The 19,330-nt window shown below is 55.3% G+C and overlaps 2 protein-coding genes across 8 annotated transcripts in view; both read right to left on the bottom strand.

Moving 5' to 3' along the window:
* Positions 1 to 916: 916 nt before the first annotated feature.
* On the bottom strand, positions 917 to 9,538 carry KNCN (kinocilin). Its single transcript, XM_081818376.1, has 7 exons — positions 8,935 to 9,538; positions 7,689 to 7,885; positions 7,415 to 7,579; positions 4,501 to 4,768; positions 3,349 to 3,417; positions 2,583 to 2,657; positions 917 to 1,771 (listed from the first exon to the last, which is right to left on the bottom strand). Exons 4-7 carry the CDS (start codon positions 4,649 to 4,651, stop codon positions 1,692 to 1,694), a joined length of 375 nt encoding a protein of 124 aa, XP_081674502.1. The 5' UTR covers positions 4,652 to 4,768; positions 7,415 to 7,579; positions 7,689 to 7,885; positions 8,935 to 9,538; the 3' UTR covers positions 917 to 1,691.
* Positions 9,539 to 10,214: 676 nt separating this feature from the next.
* The window catches only part of MKNK1 (MAPK interacting serine/threonine kinase 1), a 35,200-nt gene continuing 26,084 nt past the window's right edge, over positions 10,215 to 19,330 (bottom strand). For all 7 annotated transcript variants that reach the window (XM_006737439.3, XM_031032535.2, XM_031032533.2 and 4 more), the window contains 5 exons: positions 16,885 to 16,980; positions 14,990 to 15,184; positions 14,143 to 14,307; positions 12,848 to 12,891; positions 10,215 to 11,538 (listed from right to left, as the gene is read on the bottom strand). In XM_006737439.3, the coding sequence (XP_006737502.1) occupies positions 11,304 to 11,538; positions 12,848 to 12,891; positions 14,143 to 14,307; positions 14,990 to 15,184; positions 16,885 to 16,980 (735 nt within the window). In that variant the 3' untranslated portion in view covers positions 10,215 to 11,303. The remainder of the gene's footprint in view (positions 11,539 to 12,847; positions 12,892 to 14,142; positions 14,308 to 14,989; positions 15,185 to 16,884; positions 16,981 to 19,330) is intronic.

The raw sequence follows: 19,330 nt of genomic DNA on the forward strand, positions 1-19,330 counted from the left end.
AAGTGCAAGGGGGGCTGGAGGAAGCCTGGAGGAACCACAGGCTTTATGACTGGCCAGCATTTATGAGTGGAGGCCTGTCGCACTGTGGCCAGGGGCTTGGTCCCTGTGCAGAGCACAGCAGCGGGTAGGGGCTCTGGTGGGGAGACAGAGGAGCCCTGGATACAAGGCCTGTCCGTCCAACCTCTCACCGCAGGACTCGATGAAGTCCCTCTCTCTGGAGGGCCTCAGCTTTCCCATCTGTACAATGACGTGGTCTCTGCCACTTTTGGTTTGGTTTTACAACATTCACTGGGTACCTGTGGGCCTGGTCCTCTGGCCCGGGCTCTCGAGAGGAGGAAGTAGACAGGGACCACTCAGAGTGATATGGGCTGTGATGGACAGAAGCCCTGGGGCTGGGGGAGCACAAGAAGTCAGGGGAGGCTTCTGAGAGGAGGTGTCATCTGCACTGATCCTTGAAGAATGAGACTCTTCCCAGCTTGTCCTCTGCTCAGAAACCAGGACAGAAGCCTCATGGAGCAGATGGTTCTGTGGAGGTCAGACCCTGCTCCACCCTGAGGGTGTAGGTGAGTGAGGAGGGGCGTGGAGGGCATAGCCACGTCTTCTGCACAGCCACACACACCTGGGCCAGGTCCTCGTTGCCCCAAACGCTGTGGGTACATGGGTCTTGACGTGGATCTCCAGGGAAAGATTGGGGATTGTTTTTCCATTAAATTTAAGCCACTAACAGCTTTTTAAAAGAGTTTTTTTGACACAGAGAGTGAGAGAGCGAGCACAAGCAGGGGGAAGGGGCAGAGGGAGAAGCAGGCTTCCCGCCGAGCAGGGAGCCCAATGCGGGGCTCGATCCCAGGACCCCAGGATCATGACCTGAGCTGAAGGCAGACGCTTAACCGACTGAGCCACCCAGGCACCCCTAAGCCGCTGACATTTATTGAGCACCTACTGTGTGCCCTGACAGTGACCAGAAAAGGGCAACGTACAGTAGGTTTTAGTAGGATTAGTAATTGTTCTGTGAAAAAGAAGCCTTCAGCCTGCCTGGCCACTGTGGAGAGAGGGAGGCACAGACAAAGGAAGGGGATGAGGAGGGTGTTGTGTTAAGGGGATCCTTGGAACTGGGCCTTTCAAGGTGGGGGCTTTTTTTTTTTTGTTTTAAAGATTTTATTTATTTATTTTGAGAGAGAGAATGAGATAGAGACAGAGAGAGCATGAGATGGGGGAGCGTCAGAGGGAGAAGCAGACTTCCTGCTGAGCAGGGAGCCCGATGCAGGACTTGATCCCGGGACTCCAGGATCATGACCTGAGCCGAAGGCAGTCGCTTAACCAACTGAGCCACCCAGGCGCCCCCTGTGGTTCATTTCTGTGGCCAGCCTGGAGCAAGAGACTGAGATATCTCTGGCCCCAAATTCCAGAGAAACCAGTGAGTAGATCAAAAAGGGAAGGACGCTGAGCTGCAGTCCAGAGCGAAAAAACCAGGTCAAAATCCTGATACAAGGGCCCCCTGTGGAACGTCCAGCAGTACCCCGCTTCAGGCCCTGCCCAATGCTGCCGCATGGAATCCATTTGCAAGAGCTTTGCCCAAGCGAATGCAGGGCTGGTGTCTCCAGGGCCCGGTTCACCTCTGGTTTGGACCCAGGAGGGCTGTGAGATCAGGGTAGCAGGCAGGGAGGGAAGGGTGTAGCCCCTCAGCCCCTGCCTCAGCCCTCCCCAGTCCCCCGGGCCCCTGGCTTCAGCTTCTCCAGTGTTCTGCTCACCGTGGACAGGCTGCTGCGGGTTCCTGGGGGAGAGACCAGGACAGGGCCACCTGAGCAGACAGACTCCGGAGCAGAGCAACCCAGAGGGACCATGGAGGAGAGAGGGGCATCCCAGGGGACCGTTTCTGCTGAATTTAAAGAGGCACAGATGGTCAGAATGGCCCTTCAAGAGGACAGCAGCATGGTGGGGGTGGTTAGAGAGAGGACTCTGGGGCCAAATACCTGGTTTCAGGTCTGGCCCCACCACTTCCTAGTTGCCTTACTTAATCTCCCTGTGCCTCAGTTGCCCCACATATAAAGTGGGCCTAATTACAGTACCTTCCTTATGTGGTTGTTTTGAGAATGGAACAAACTAACATACGTAAGTGTTTGGAGCAGGGTCTGGAAGGGGACCTTTTGCTGGGATTAGGCATCCTCCACTGGTGGTAGATGCTGTGGGCTGGGGCCATCTTTGAGAAACTCCTGCCCTAGAATTTTCCAGTGTGTGGAGATGGGAGAGGAGGAAGATGTTCCATTTCAGGTACCAGCTCTGAGAGTTGGATTCCGTCATTGGAGAAAAGAGTGAAAATGTAAACTGGGGCATGGGACCTAGGGATGGTCCCAGTGTCCATGGTGGGCATGATGGAGAAGGCCTGAAGTCAAACAAGAGGAGCCCGGCTCAGCTTGGAGCAAGAGGGGTTTTGACCAAACACATGGCAGAGCTGCCTGATATGCTGGCTCCCGGTGACTGGGGACGTCCCTTCTGCGTGCCTCTCAAGGCTTCTCCCAGGGTCTCACAGAGCTGCTCAGCCAAAGAGCAAAGATGGAAGATGGACTGGAATTTTTAAAACTTACCCTCTTTATTGCCATTGGCACTGGATCTTCCCTCCCCATGGTCTGGCCCTGGGTGGGGGTGGATTCTCAGGCTCCCTGTGGGATAAGACCACCCCAGGCCCCATGGTTACTAAGCCATTCTCAGATCAAGTCTTGCTTTGGGAAGGGAAGTCCTTCCTGCTGTCTCATCTCCATCCCTGCTGCTGTCTTTGCTCCACCACATTCCTTGAGGTGTCCTACATGATTAGGGAGTGGAGTTGGAAGAAACGGGCCCTTGAAGGGGAGGAGGGCAGACTTTTTAAGGAGGTGGGCGTCATGGGGAGAACTAGGAATATATAAAGGCCCCCAGGATTGATGGAGATGGTAACATGTATGTGGGGGGCAGAGATGAGTTAAGGAGCTATACAGGGGTCCTGAGGTCTTAGGAGTGGTAGAGGGTGTTTATGGGGGCTCACGGAATGAAATGGGCTTATCTGGAGATCTTGGAGGCTTTGGGGGAGTTGGAAACTCTCGGGGGGAGATGGGAGTTCTGGGTGCTCTGAGCTGGCTGAGGCACATTTGTAGCAACAGGCAGGAGTCCGCTGCACGGTAGTCATGGCAACGCCCGCGCACGGCACCTTGTGCTCACGCGTGCGCGTGCACACACACACACACACACACACAGCCAGGAGCAGTCACACACATGGGCTCGGCTCCACCGCACAGTGTGCCACAGACTTACACACAATGGGTCTCACTCGGCGGTCCCTGGAAGAGGGCTCTGCTGGGGGCTGGGGGGAGGACTCACCTATGGTGGGCAGAATGTGGTCCAGGTTGAACCGAGCCTTTAGGAACGGGTAGGCCAAGATGAGGAGCCCTGAGAAGAGAGACAGAGGGGTTCTGTGATGGCGAAGGGGCCTGGTTAGTGCCGGCTGCATGAAGCTGTGGGTAGGCTGTGAGCCTGGGGGTGTTTTCTGAGGGGGATATGGGTGTGCGTGGGAGGAGCATGAGTGTGTAGGTTGGGACTGTGGGTGCATAAATGTGAGCCTGTGAGTGTTGGGAGGGGGTGGCCCCCCAACACCCAGCCCTAAGCGGGGGCAGGGAGTCGTGCCTATCTGGGGAAGGGGCTCCAGGCTGTGAAGGCCCAGGCTCCTGGCTCCAGCCTGCCCAGGTGATTAGCATGGTTGGCTTCCTTCCTTCTCGGCCGGCTGGAAGTGGGCCCAGCGGACATCACCACCGACTCTCCTTTGCCCCACCCTCCCGTAGGGCAGGACTGGGAGCTCCTGAGCAGGCTCCTTCCCACCCAGACTTGGGGAGGGCTTAGCAGAAGAGTGGATGGTGCCCTGCCCACCCCCATTTTATCCCCAGACCAAGTGTTTGTGGCCTTTGGCAGGAGTTTGCAGGTCCAGATGCCAAGAACCCACCAGCCGGGTGCTTCTGGCTCTGCTTTTGCCCCAGTGTGGTGGAGTGGGGAGAGGGATGGTACTCAGCATCATTGTGGGGATATCAGTGGGACTGGCCCAGATAGACAGATGGTCAGATGGCTGGAGAGACAGAGAAGCCCTGCCAAGGTATACCAGGAAAGTTGGATCTTATCTTGGCTCACAGAGTGTCCCGTTGGGACCTCTGAACTCTTTTACCTGCCCCCTGTCAACCCACCCCCAACAGGCTGATGAATTCCACCAAAAACCCAAGGGCCCAGAGCTTGGACCTAGAGGACCAGAGGGGGAGCAGCCAAAGAGGAGTGTGGCAGCCAGCTCCCTTCTCCACAGTGTCCTTATCCCTGGCAGAAGGAACCTCACCCCAACCCTCCTCTGCCTCCCCGCGCCCCGACAGCTGCCTTGCTCACACCTCTAGCTTCCGTCCTCCCCAACCAATTCCTGTTGAACCAGCCCTTCCCTCCATTTCTCATTCACCGGACCATGCCCCTGCTCCCTCTCTGAGCCCGGCACCTGCTCACCCAGACCGGCGGCGCCAATAAAGATGCCACCCACGGCAGCTGCAGCTTTGGACACGGACACACCAATGATGATGCTGCCGGCCACCAGGCCGAGGGCCACACAGGCCAGCTGTAGGCAGCGGAAGTCTCTGCTGCTGATGGGGATGTCCATGCAGGCCTGCCCAGGGTACTGTCTGCAGCCGGTGGCGCCTGTCCCCAGGAAAGCCCTGGAGGGCTCGGTTCTCTTGGATGTGTCTTTGTTGGAGCTCCACCTTCAGAGTGGGAATTTCTGGGCAGGAAGATTCGGGGCTAGTAACCCTATCCCACCGCTCCCCTAGGGGCCCCCAGCCGCACCTTGACCTAGAATCCCTGCCAGGTCACGCCAGCCTACTCTTCCTCTCAGGAAGGCCCCTGAATCTGGAGGCCACTCTTGGGACTCTTGCCTGATCACATCCTGCCTTGGCTGTCAGAGTCCTGGGGAGCCTTCCTGCCCCACCGGGTCCCCCCTGTTAGCTTCCTCTCAGGAGGGCTCAGCCTGAGCTGCTCTGCCCAGGACATCCTGCCCTTGCTGTCTGGAGCCTGCTCGGCTGCCACTGGGCCTTGGCCTATTAAAGTTTAAAGCAGTGGAGGAGGTTGGTCCAGGGGCCACGGGTTCCTCGGAGATGCAGGCAGCTGGGAGGTCCTGAGTTATTCATGAGGCTGCAATGTGAGCTGCTGCCTGCCCCAGAGGCCAGCTGGGGCTCTCAGCCCAGGTTCCGCTGCTGGTTCCTGAGGGGGTAGGATAGACTGGCGGCTTTCCGTGCGGCTTCGCAGCCAGGGATGTGAGGAGACTCCCTGGCCACATTCTCAGGGCCCACTCTGCGCTCTTCTGCCATTTGGCACACGGGGCTTCTGCTAGGGACTCAGAGGCGGGCAGGGGAGGGGACCTGGAGGAGGCTCAGCGACTGGGACAGGAGAGACAGGAACAGTGACTGGGACAGGAGGAGAGAAAGAGGTATTCCACTGAGTTCGTGCTCTTCCCCTTGCCCCTCTGCCAGCCTGTCAACCTCCAGTCTCCTACAGGGAGCAGGGCTGAGGGGTCCTGGTTTGAGGCTGATTTCAGGGGACCTCCTTCTCCTCGGGTAGGCTTGGTATCCACCCCCTTAGTTGCCAATGGGCTGAGAGGGCGAGCCCCCCAGCCCTCCTGGGATCCCTGGCAGGGGGCTGAGAAGGAAGAGCAGGAAGCAGATGGGAGAGGGGGAGGAGATGGGGTAGGAGGAAACAAATATGGGGAGAAGGATTGGCAGGGACTGGGTGCCAGTGGCCAGGGGACATGGCTAGCACCTCCTGTCTAACGTACTTGCAGAACCCACCAATTCAAGGCTGGGCAGTGGTAGCCCAGCCCAGCCCTAACCCATCCCCAGACCCGGCCCTCGCCACCTACTGCATTCTCTGGCCCTTGAAGGATCAGGGCCTCCCTGATCCCCGAATCTGGACCTGGTCCTATGCCTGCACTTAGGCATCTGGGCCCTCTTCCCAGGGTCCCATCACCAGCCCCACTGGCCTCTGTGCGTGCCTCTGTCTCCCCACGATGTCTGCCACCCAACATAGCCAGGCCACGGCCCTCCGCCTCCACAGGAACCCCTGCCCCTCGCTCTGCCCCTTCTCTGCTGCCGCCCTTCTGCTGAGTGTCTGCTCGGCCAGCCCCAAGTCTGTAAAGCCATTCCTGATGGTGCCTGAGTGGGTGGGCTGCCTACCACTGCTCCCCCATCATCTGTCCTGTTCTCTGTCTCCTCTGTAGACTGTGAGCCCCTCACGGGCCGGTTCAGGGAGTGAGCCCCACAGAATGCCCCGAGAGGACCTGGCTTCTGAACACAAGGCAGAGCTCAGGGAGGGCCTGGGCCCACAGGACCACCTCAGGCCAGCAGGGAGGAGGGCCATGGGCCCCGTGGGAACTCCGTCTCTAACAAGGGGCTTTCCTTGGGCAGGGGTGGGGGCCTGAGAAGGCCAGGGTCACCGGACTGAGCTTCAGCGGAGGTAAGGCACTGCCGGGAGGCTGGAGAGGGGCCTGGGCAAGGACAGGTGTGAACTCAAAGGTACACAGAGAGGAGGGGGACTGCAGAGCGCCAGTGGCCCCCTGGCTGTGTTCCGGGCCCCCATAAGAGGAAGCCCCCGGAGGTGGGGATTCCCCAGCTACAGCGGCTGCGGTCAACGTCCCCTGTGCCGCTCTCCAGGATGAGGTCTGATTATTCCTCTAATTAGGCATCAAATGACAGCCCATGTCTCTGTCACACGTAATTGATCCCCCACTGACTAGTTTTAGAAGGAGCTGTCAAAATAATTGTCTATGACAATGTGTTCCTGAGATGTTGAGCTCTGGGAATCTCAACACCTCACCCCCAGTAAGTGTTTGCATAACTAGCTGGGCAGGGGCGTAAGGCTGAGGGTGGCCCCCACACTGTCAGCAGGACAGGGCACCTCACACTGTGGGACCTGGGCCAGCCGCTCACCTCCTGAACCTCACTTTGCCCACCTGGTGAAGGCGGATGCCGATGGCAGAGGCTGGAGGCAGGGAGGCCTGTGCATTGTGAGTTTCAGATCCCAGAAGAACACTCTAACCTCTAAAAACGAGACCAAATTCGAAATTAGAGGGTTTTGTTTTTGGTTTTGGTTTTGTTTTGACCTTGTAAATCCCTCAGGGCCCAGAGACATAAGAGGAAATATGGAGGAGAGACACAGGAAAGCATTATCAGTTACAAGATCACAGAACTACAAACCCATCCAAGCTCCTTATGGAATAGATGGGGAAACTGAGACATGGGGAGTGGAAGGATGGCCCCAGAGTCCTTGAGAGAACTTCGGTGTCCAGATTCCGTGCTCAGCTGGGAAGTAGCATTTCTCTGTCCCTGAAATTCTAACTTGTCCTATTTGAGGTGGGAGGAATTGGCAACCAGACCGTCAGAGGGAGACATTGTGTTCAGTCAAGGCCTCCATCTTTTCCCTCTTGACAGGGGAGTGTCATTAAAGGCTACTTGAAACCTTTGTGATGCCTGCTCTCCTGTTGATTGGAAATGTAGAGAGGGAGGCTTGCTTATTCTTTCCTCAATACAGGCTGTTTCATCTGCGAGAAAGAAAACACAAGCTTGTCCTTGGGTGATGTGCTTCCTATCATAGGTAAAGGAGGTGGAAGCCTGAGTCACTAGAGGATGATTGTCCCACCTTTTCCCCACCTCGCAAGCCTCAGAGCCCTCCTCGCTGAAGCCTGGGTCCCCGAGGCCTCTGGATCCGGGACGGCGCGTTGGAGGTGCGTAGGCCCCAGGTCACAGCTGAGTTCTGCCACAAAATCTGTTTCCCGGCGAGGTCCGGGCCGGAGTGCGTGCCTATGCTCTTTCCTCCCCAGAGGTGCCGAGTCCAAGGCTGGCATGGGCTGGGGAGGAGGAGGAGGTGAAAAGGCCTCGGTGTGGTTTAGTTCCGTTTATTTTCCTTGAGGGGTGAGGACCCTGGAAAAGAGCGTGATTAATGCCCCGGTCCCCTGGGGGACGGGCCGCTTTCCCAGACTGTTCAGAAGCTGAACTCGGGGAAGTGGCTTCCAAGGCAACTGCTACCATGGCAACAAGAGTGCCAACTGAGGGGGGACCTGGCTCCTGGCTCCGGGGAGCTGGCACGGGACCAGGGCACTGCTGTTCGGGAGCAGGGTCTGGTGAGAGGCATTTGGCCGGCAGGGAGAAGCGGCCCCCAAGAGCTCAGGCGGGTGGACATCTGGAGGGAGGAAGGCTTGGCTCCTGTGCCCAGGCCCCCAGACAGGGGTTAGACAGGACTCCTGCTAACTGGGTTAGAGGCAGGAGGCCTGAGGTCTGGAACACGCCGGCTGGCTGGGACCAGCTTCCTCCTAAGGCCCGGTCCACACCTGAGCCCTAGAGCCAAGGGACTGGCCGCCACAGTTCCAGGCCCCAGAGCCTCCCTCAGTGGGTCTGCCATACCTCCCCCTGCCTAGTAGAGCCAGGCACATGGCCCGGGCCTCAAAAAGGGCAGGGGACTTCCCAAGGTCACCCAGTGAAGAGTGGCAGGACTAGAACCCAGGACCCCCGATCCCCAAACGCAGATCCATCTCCACACATGCCAAGGAAAGGGGGGAAACTGGTCTCCGTCGCTGGCTCCGAGTAGAGGGACTATGCCCTGTGCTGAGGAGACGGCAGTAGGAAGGACCATAACTGCCGGAGCCAACCCCGGCCCGCGCGCTGGCCGTGCGCGCCCGGAACTGCTCTAACCACTCGACATTTAATCCTCATTTCACAACAGGACCAGGAGGTAAGCCCTAGCAGCCCCAATTTTTGGTTGAAGGAACTGCCGCCCTCAGAGACTGAGTCGCTTGCCCAGGGCTCACAACTAGTTAAGTGGCAGAGCTGGCATCTGAAGCTGGGCAGCACGGCTGTGTCCCACGTCTCTCTGCGGAGAATCCCGGTTCTGTCTTCCTACCTGTACATCAAGGTCTTTCTTTCTCCGATCAGTTCTAAGTGGGGTGACGTAATGGTACCTCACCTCACACGACGGCTCTGAAAATTAAAGGAGATAATGCCTGGACATTTCTCCGCCAGCGGCTGTTGCTTAGCGCATGACAACACGAACAAAACCGAAGGAGGCGCCGTAGCATTGAAGCAGCGCCGGGAAGGATGACAGCGGCCTCGCCAGGTGGACCAGGGTGGGGAGGCGGGCTGGTAGAGGGCAGCGCCTGAGCAAAGGCACGGAGGCCTGAGAGCTGGCTGGAGCTCCACCCAGAACGAGCCCAGGAAGCCCCTGGAAATCACCTCTCAGCTGGCCAACCTGAAGGACTGATGGGCTGGGGCTGGAGTCGGGACAAAACTCACACCCTGGTAGTCCCCAGGGACTGGGAGACTTTGGGCCCAAAGGCTTAGATTCTGCAGGCCTTTTTTCCAGCCCATCCGCCTCCAGCGAGAAGCAGGGATGTGAGGGTGCTGACAGTTGCTGCAAAGGGAAGACTGTCAACAGAAAGATGTCAGCGTCAAGAAGGAGGCACTGATGCTGCTGGATGGCCCCTAGACTGAGGAGCCGCTGACCCCATCTCCCCTCTCCCCAGGGAGAGAAGCTGCCGGCAGCACCTTGTCCGCTGCCCTGGCCTTCAGACCTCCCTCCTGCTCCGGCTTGGGAACTTCTAAAGCCCCTTCCCACCCCAGCCCTCTCCAGTGTGGTTCTGAGGGTGACACAGGACAAAGCACACGAAAGCCCTTTGCATGGTGAACACGAGAGCTGCAGACGTGAGGCACCATTTTTCTTTGTTCTAACTCTGGCAAGTCCTGGGCACACAACAGATCCTCAAGAAAGGCTTAGTGCTGCTCCAGACTGAGGGGACCTTCGCTCCTGCTTGGGCGCGTGGCTGGCCTGGGCACAGGGCACACCCATTAAGGCGTTGTTTGAAGCCGGTTTGTGTGACGGTTGCTGATGCCTCGTCTTCCACCTGATAGGGAGACCCTACAGGACAGAGGCTGTTTCTCACTCCTCTCTGGGTCCTGGCACAGAATAGGAGACTGACCAATGTTGAGGAACTTCATTTCCTCGCCTAAAAAAGAAAAGCAATGATCTCTCCTTCACCTTGTTTTGTGGATCCAGTGAGGGGCTAGATTTAGAGGTCCCAATTAGGGGCACCTTCTCCCCACTGGGCTGGACTCGGCCCCGCTCCAGAAGGCCTGTCTGCCTCTCAGGTTCACAGGGGAGGAAAGGACCACCAGAAAGGCCACAGCTAGAATTTAAAACAGTTTTATTAAAACAAGCACACTGTATAATAGCACTGCTGTGTGTCTGTCTGACTTGGACAGATCCATTTTCTTTAGGCAGCTGGGCAGCTCGGCTTCTCGGGGGACCAGATGCGCCCTCAGGCTCTCTGGCAGCAGGCCGGCACATGGCTCGGACCAGGGCTGCCTGCGATCTGGTGCTACATCGGGCACGGAGCCCCTTCTAACTGCCCTGGACTGGTGCTGCCCTCCAGCAGACACAGCCTCTAAGTCACTCGTCGTCTTAACAGCTTAAAACCAATTAGAATAACAGGAAACAGCTGAATAAAACCTTCCACATGCATGGACATTCAAGGAAGAGCACGCCATGACATGTTCTGGAAAATCCGCCGGCCTGCAGTGGGAGTTTAAAGTCCCATCTTTGCTGAGGGTGCATGGTTAAAAAAACAAACATTTTTTTAAACGAAATAATACGGACTTCAGCAGCAATCCCAAACAAGGAAGAGGATGATAAATGAGGGACACATTTTGGTCCCAGCAAAGAAAGATTATGTGCTTCTCCCGTGCCACAGACTGGAAGACTGATCTGGCCTCCTGAACGCGGAAGGCTCCCTGCCCTTTCCTGAATTGAGGGGATGGCTTCACTCAGCCGAGGGGAGGACATCCGGAGGACAAAGGAAGGACCAGCGGGGGGTGGGGGGGGGCAGTGACAGTGTAGGGAGAGTAAAGAGCCTCTGTCAACTGCCGCTTCTCAATCCTGGCTCCCTGAAGGCCGCAGCCCCAGCCCGCTGCTGCCCGCCCGCCCAGGAGAGCAGGCGGATCCTGGATCTGCAGGCGGGTGAGCAGGTGGGCGGGAGCCCGGCAGAGATGTCCCTGCCGCAGGCGATTATGCAAAGTGACAAGTGATTGCTTTCCTTTTCAAAGACAACCCCTCCGGATGGAGCTTTTTCCTTGAGGACTCCGGGGAGATGGGGGGTTGGGTGGGAACCTCAGGACCTTGGCCAGGACGGGGGGCCACGGAGCAGCTTCCTCTGCGTGCTCTGCAGACTTTGGCTGCGCCGGGCGGGCCGAGGTCCGGGAAGCCGTGGCCGGAGTGGGTCAGAGTGCGGTGGGAGTTGGGCACGGTTCCGGGTCGCCTCTGCGGACTGCCTGGGCCAGGGCCCTCCGGCGGGCCAGGCGCGACTTGCAGGGAGGGGAGAGCCTCACAGAGCAGAGGCCCTCGACCAGCGACTCGGACTCCTCTGCCAGCTCGTCTTCCTCGCGCTGAGAAAGCTGGCGGTTAAGGGCGATGGCCTCAGCTGCGAAGAGCGTCAGGTCCATCGTGCTGCTATTTCTACAGGGGCGGGCAGCACAGAGCAGAGGGGAGCGGGGCTCAGCGCCCTGGCCAGCCCACTCCCGCACCCCCCGAGGCTTTTTCTGGGCTGCTCCTCCCTCCCCGCCCCTCCGCAAAGTCGTTCTTGCCCAGGTTTGCAATCTGATTTCACTGAGGCTGGAATGGCTTTGAGCCTCAACTACAGTCCTTGGACTTAGGAGTTGGGACAAATGTCCCCTTCTGTTCAGAGCACTCTCCTCCGCGCTCCCACGCTCTGCACCCAGCTCTCCCAGAGGAAGGGCCTGGCACATGAAGCGCGCACCCATGTATCCCCCTCCCCCGTCAGGGTGGGGAGCTCCAAGAGCAGGGGCCGTGCCCTTGTGTCTGTATCCCCGGGGCCCAGCCGGGCTAGCATACAGCAGGCACGTGGGTCTGCTGGATACATCTTCTAAGGTGGACCACAGGTTCGGAGCCTCAAGGCACCTGGACGCAGCTCCAGAGAATCAGGCCGGCCCACCCCCGGCAGCAGCATTCTGGCTCACCCCAATGGCGATTACAGTGATGTAAGACTTCCCGTGTGACTCCCGGCACCTGGTCATGAGGTGGCTCCCTGGAGGGCTTCCCACAGTGTGGTAGCCCTGGTCCTTTGGGAATAGGGCAGTGCTCACTAGGAACACGGTCTGGTGTTAAAAGGCACCAGAGTCAAACGATCCAGGTTCAAAGTCCAACTCCCCAAGGCAACTGTGTGGCCCTGAGTGAGTTACCTCAATCTCTATTCTTGGTTTTCTCATCCATAAAATGGGGTAGTAGGAACACCTTTCCTTTAAATTTATCATAAAGATTATGAATAGAATCTCTGTAACGCCCTTAGCACCATATCCTGCGTGTGGTATGCATTTACTATAGCGTGGTCATTACTATTACTGTGTCTAGTGGTGACAGGACAACTGGTCCTACTGCCTCACAGTGCCCCCTCCTGCTACTGTCACCAACCCGCAGCTGAGGGAGGGAACCTTGGGGTGAATAACCTACAGATAAGGTCTTTGGGCTATAAATGGTGATTTCTAGTTAGATGCAAGCAGACATGGAAACAGGTTTTTCTCCTGCAAACAGCACCTGAGGGGCCTTGAAGGAGCTGGAGGGCAGGGGAGGCCGTCAGGTGGCAGCAGAGAAGAGCGGAAAGAGGGCAGGCCGGGGAGCCCCTTCAGGAGGATGACATCTGAGCCTAGAGCTAGGCTCCCAACCCCACCTCCACCCCAACGTGGCTGAGAGTTTGAGGGAAAGTCAAAGCCAAAGAAAGAAGGGCATCAGGTGTGGTTGGAGCATTTACCTCTGGAGGACTTGCGGCGTGGGGAGTCCCCTTTCTGGAGCTTGCTAGAATGGGAAGGACAGATGTGGGGGTAAGCACTGCTCCCTCCTTCAAGAGCTGCCCGACCCACACCAGTGCAGAGTGGGTAGGCTACTACAGACTCCTGGCCCAGCACAGATACTTGGCCAAGCTTGCCTGCAGGGTCAGACCTTCCAAGGAGAGAGCAAGAAAGGACAGCTTGAACCCAGCTGATTCTGCATGGAGATTCACTCCCTTTGCCTGGCAAAGTCTTCTTTATCCTCCAAGACCCAGCTCAAGGGTCACTTCCCCTGAGAAGCATTCATTCTCCCACCCCTGCCACCTCCCTACCCCTGTCCAAGCAGAGGTGGAACCTCGTCCTTTTGTGCCCCTAGCACTTTTGATAAGCATTTGTTACACGATCCCATAATTTATTCCCTTGTCTCCCCCTCCCCACTAGAGTAAGAAGACAGGGATTGGGTCTTACTCATCCCAGTATCACCAGAGTCTGGCATGGGGTAGGTGCTCAGTAAATTTAGCAACTCTTGGGTGGCTAGGAATCAGCCACTCAGAAATTCTTAGATTGGGTCCCCCCTATAACATGGGGCTGGCAATGTTTGTTTCTTTCCACTGGAAGGGCCACCGAGGCTGGCGAGGGCCTGGCAGACCAATGACACGGTAAATCACAGGAGGTCTGGCAGACCCCTTGGAGGGGCAGAAGTCAGGTAACATGCCTAACTGAGGAGGATGGTTAAAAATGTTTTCTGGTAAAGACCTAGATCCTTTGTTTGAGGAAAACACCGCCATTTGCCTTTTAGGCAAGCTGCACCCCAGGACCATGAGGAGAACCTTTGTGCCCCGAATGCATCCTCACTGCAAGCAGGGAAGCAAGGCCCTGCTTCTGAGCGTTCTCAGCTCATGACGTGTCTGTCTAAGGGGAGGGTGCCACAGGCCCCAAACGCCAACACCAGGCTGCTTCCGAGAATGTGTGCCTCTGCCAGTGGTAGATGCGTGTGCCAAATCCCCCAGAGGCCTCTGCTCATTCCTGAGAGGCAAGGCTCAGTTAGGAGCCTAGTCCGAGGCCAAGGTTAGAGCCAAGTCTATGACCAGTAAGGGGCTCCTTCCGGGGCTACGCCAGTGGCCACTTCACTCCACATGGGCAGGGACTGAAGCTGGTCTCCCTCCAGCTGAGGTCAGCCACCTGGGCTGCTGTCCAGTACTTGCTACTCTAAAAGCTTCCTCACGGCCATGCTACAGGCCTCAGGAGGTGGACTGCCGCCCCTCCCCGGGTTACTCACCCCCTGCACCCAAGGGTGCTGCAGAACTTGGGCAGCACTCAGTCTCTGCTTTGCATCTCGAACCAGGAGCTTGGAGATGAGGTCTTTGGCCTCGCTGGAGATGTGTGCCCAGTCCTTGTCAGGAAACTCATACTTGCCTTCTTGGATGCTCTCGAACAGCTTGTTCTAGGTAAAGAAGATTCCTCCTGAGGTCACGCTACCAGGGAATAAGCGGAACGTGCCTGCCATTGATTTGGTCACCCTGGGTCCCCTTGGCTTTAGCTGAAGCTGCAGCTCGTGGCCTGGGGATGCTACAGGCCAGGGCCCTCCCTGGCTCCCCATCCCTGCTAAGTCATCACACCACACAGAATGCCCCTGTCGGGCAGAGATGGCTAGGCTACTTGGAGGGCTGGGCAGGTGACACCTGGGGAACGCCAACTAGGGAACACAGCCCAAATTCCTCGGCCCTTCATATGGGGCCCCCACAAATGGGCCCCTGGCAATCTGTCCAGTTATAGCTCCCCCCACTGCCAACCTTACACTTCTACTCTTCTTCCCCCATACACATGCAGCTGTCTCACTCCTCCATGTCTTGGCTGGTACTGCCACTCCTGCTTCTATTTCTTGGGCAAGACTCATGTATGAAGGCTCAGCTCAGGTATGGTCTGCTCTAACAGCTCTCCCCTGAACTCCCAGCTAAGCCTGTCTCTCTCTCACCCTGTCGTGGGCGCTTGGACAGAAGGGGAAAGAGGCACTAGAGACCCCCTTCTGGAGCAGGAACACCTCCCAGCCCAGTCCTGTTGGGCATGCCCCAACCACGCTGACCCCCTGGCAGGCCCCGTGCAGCGGGTCCCTGAGCTGTGCTCACCTGGCACACCCTGCAGACCTCTCCCCGGTCCCAGCCACAGTCGGTCCCACAGTGACCTACGAAGGGGGGGTAGCCGCTAAGCATGATGTAGAGGACCACGCCCAGGCTCCACAGGTCACAGCGCTTGTCGTAAAAGGTGGCCTCGTCCCTGAAGACCTCCACCACCTCCGGGGCCATGTACTCTGCAGAGCCACACTGTGGGGGCCAAGGTTGGGAGGGGAAATGGCAGAGAAGACAGAGGCTTAGTCACAGGGAGAGGAGATGGCAAAGAGCATAACGTCATGGGACTTCAGCAGGAGGATGGCACCGAAGAGCAAGGAGTTGCCAGGAAAGCCGGCCAGAGGGCTCACCTGATACCACCAAGGCACCTGGAAAAGCTGGGCTAACTGAGCGTTTGTAAATGGAGTCCTAGTGTTCCCCATGATCCACATGACCAGTTCCAGGTCACCTTCCCATCTTTCCAGGTCCTTCTCCAGTAGGCAGAGGCACCTGGTCAAGAAGCTGCTCAGCTCTCTGCAGACAGTCACCTAATGTACAGGTACTTCAATGTACCAGGGGCACGGGTCCGGGAGGGGGTCTGTGGACATCCAGTCCCATAAAGCGAGTAGTTCTTTTTTTTTCTTTCTTTCTTTTTCTTCTTCTTCATTTTTTTTTTTTAATTTTAAGTAGGCTCCATGCTCAGCACAGGGCTTGAACTCACGACCCTGAGATCAAGATCTGAGCTGAGATCAAGAGTTGGACACTTAACTGACTGAGCCACCCAGGCGCCCCCATAAGACAAGGAGTTCTTAAAGTGAAGTCCCTGCCAAGCTTCTCTGCCAGCTTAGACCAAGGAGGTATAAGAATTCAGAATTAAGAGTCCATCCAAGCTGGGAAAGCTCTTAGAACAAATCCAATCTCCCCACTTCTCCCATTTATAGATGGGAAAACGAAGGACGAGGAGGGGGCAGGGATTTGGTTTCAAATCCCAGTACAAGAATTCGGGATTCTTTCCTTCCATCCTTGCATATAAGATGCTGATAAAAACAAAACAAATTCTTTTTGCTCCCCTCTTCCTTACTGCAGCCTTGCCAAGAGATGCCTCCCTGGCCCCCAACACACACAACTAATTAGATGGGAAGACAGGAAGTGGAGAAAGGACATTTTCCATATTATTCGCAATTAGAGTTAATGACTTTGAGAACAAGGTACCTCAGTGTAGTAGAAGCTAATACAGAAACATTTCTAATAATGTCAATTAGAGTAAGATACAAGCACATTGAAATGCATGTCTTAAAAAAGGTTATTAGGAAAAATCACTTATGAAACATGCAAATCTCAAAAGATTCATAATAATTATAGTACATTGGATATGTACAAGAGATGTCTAAGGAAGAACAGCTCCCAGCTGCACATCTGGGCATGAAATGTGAAGTGAAGGAAGCAACAGGATAACTCAGGCAAATGATCCTACATGCGGAGAGCTGGGACCTCTCAGTTCTGGCCAGAGAGACCACATTGCCCCTCCTCCATCACAGGGGGATGTGCTGAGACGCTGCCAGGAAGAGTGGGACTCAGAGCTATCGTGTGCTCAGGTGCAAAGGGCTGGCCTGGGCTAGTGTCTGTCTTTACCTGGGTCAGGAGTCAGCCCTCAGCCTGTTCCCACAGATACAATTTGTCTCATCATTGGCAGAGGACCTGCCCCAAACAAAAAGCTCCCATGTCAGTTTCATTAGCAACTAAGCCCTGACGGGGTGGGTGGGGGTGGCTCACAAAGTGGCCAAATGACAACTCAGGCAGAAACACTAGGTTTTCCTTCCTTAGCTCTCTGTTCTGGACTCCAGCTTTGGGTTGGGGGTACTCCAAGGGTACAGGAGTCCTGAAGGAGGTGGTACAGGGTGCCCAGCCATACGTACTGGAGTGGTCAGCTCGGGTGTGGTTATGGGGGTGCAGGAGTTGTTCAACTTCACCCCACTGCCCAAGTCAAAGTCACAGATTTTCACCGGAGACACCTGAAAAGGAACGCAAAAAGCAAAGGTTACAAATATAAGAAACCCAAGGACACCAGGAGACCAATGTGACTATGACACAGTCACTCACCCTCCCTCACTCCTTCCCCCTCACTCGCTGGCTCTAACTATTGCACACACACTCTCTCTCTCTCTCTCTACGGCTGCCATGCCAAAGCCCAGCTTTTTCTGCCATGTCATGTTTACTGTCCTTGGGTTAGAAATCACCTGAGAGGGGCGCCTGGGTGGCTCAGATGGTTAAGCGTCTGCCTTCGGCTCAGTGCATGATCCCAGGGTCCTGGGATCGAGCCCCGCATCGGGCTCCTTGCTCAGCGGGAAGCCTGCTTCTCCCTCTCCTTCTACTGCTCCCCCTGCTTGTGCTCGCTCTCTCTCTCTATTTAAATAAATAAATAAAATCTTTAAAAAAAAAAAAAAAAGAAATCACCTGAGAATTTATCCTGAGGTGTCCTCTGCCCCACGCTCTTTCCTCACTTCTTAAGAGAAAATGTGCGTGCTACGTGGTGCCAGGCTGCTGCGCACTTAGTAAAACGAGCAGCAAACCTACAGAAATCTTGCCCACAAATGACAAATGATGGTGTAGGCTGCAGAATCAGAGAAGTAAATATGTATTCCTGAAAGGCTCTTTGTGGCCCATTCAGTGGAGGGTACCACCTCAGGTGGCTTGCGGTGACCAACTCATCTTTGCTTGCTTGGGACTTTGTTGGTTGCAGCACTGAAAGCTGTGTATCCTGGGAAACCCCTCGGGCCCGAGCAAACTGGGAGGGCTGGTCACCCAAACTGGATGTTGCCCCTGAAACCACAGACAGCGTGAGTCATCTCCAGAGCTGACCAGGAGGGCACCTCGCGTGCATGCAGGAGAATGGCCTGCATGGTGGAAGCAGCACAGTGAGCCCCTCAGAAATGCTGGTTGTGGGAGTCCCAGCTCAGCCGCTGACCTGCTGGGGAAGCCGAAAGTCTCTCAACTTCCCTTCCTCCCTTCCTTTCTTTCCTCTCCCCTCCCTTCCTCCTCCTTCTCTGTTATACCCTTCTTTTTCACTTAACCTCTCTTTTTTTTATTGTGATAAAACATATATAAAATAAAATAATCCACTTTAGCCATTTTTGAATGTATAATTCAGTGGCACTAATTACAGCCACACTGTTATTCAACCATCCCCAGGATCTGTTTCCAAAAGTTTTCCATCATCCCAAACAGAAACCATCAGGTAGAAACTCCCCATTCCCCCCTCTCCCCAGTAAATATCTCATCTACTTTCTGTCTGTATGAATTTGGCTATTTCAGATGTTTCATTAACTGGAATCACACAATATCTGCCTTTTTGTGTCTGGCTTATTTCACTTAGCATACCGCTTTCAAGGTTCGTCCATGGTGTAGTGTGGATCAGAACTTCTACCGTTGGGTGGCTGAACAATATTCCATTGTATGGAGGGACAACATTTTGTTTATCCATTTACCTATTGATGGACACTTGGGTTGTTTCCAGCTTTGGCTGTTGTGAATAATGCTCCAATGAACACTGATGTTCAAGTTCAAACCTCTGTATTCAATTCTTTTGGGTATATACATAGGTGTGGAACTGCTGAGTGGTATGGTAATCCTGTTTAGCTTGGTGAGGAACTGCCATGCTGCTTTCCACCGTGGCCACACCATTTCCTGTTCCCACTGGCCATGGGTTCCAATTTCTCCACAGCCTCATCAGCATTTGCTCTTCTCTGGTTTTTTCTTCTTTTTAAAATTCTAACCATCCTAGCAGCTGTGAGGTGGTGTCTAATTTTTTTTTTTTAAGATTTTATTTATTTATTTGAGAGAGAGAGAGGGAGCATGAGCGGGAGGAGGAGCAGAGAGAGAAGGAGAAGCACAGTCCCGCTGAGCAGGGAGCCCCATGTGGGGCCTGAACCCAGGACTCTGGGATCATGACCTGAGCTGAAGGCAGATGCTTAACCAACTGAGCCACTCAGGTGCCCCTAATGGTGGTTTTGATCAACATTTCCCTAATGACCAAGGATGTTGAGCATCTTTTCATACGCTATTGGCCATCTGTGTACTTTTTGGGGGAAATGTCTATTCAAGTTCTTTGCCCGTTTTTAAAATTGGGTTGTCTTTTTGATGTTGAGTTTTAGAAGTTCTTTATATTTTGGATATTAAACCCTTATCATATATATGCTTTGCAAATATTTTCTCCCATTCTCGGCTTATCTTTTCATTTTCTGGATAATGTCTTTTGATGCTTGGGTTGCTCTTAGTTTTAGTTTTTCAACCATAGAAAAGGGGCAGTAATCCTGAGCCATCAAGATCAAATGAAAGGGGGCGCCTGGGTGGCTCAGTTGGTTA

The sequence above is a fragment of the Leptonychotes weddellii genome, chromosome 4 (genome assembly GCF_054177405.1).
Source record: "Leptonychotes weddellii isolate Sample4059 chromosome 4, ASM5417740v2, whole genome shotgun sequence".
Lineage (NCBI taxonomy): Eukaryota > Metazoa > Chordata > Mammalia > Carnivora > Phocidae > Leptonychotes > Leptonychotes weddellii.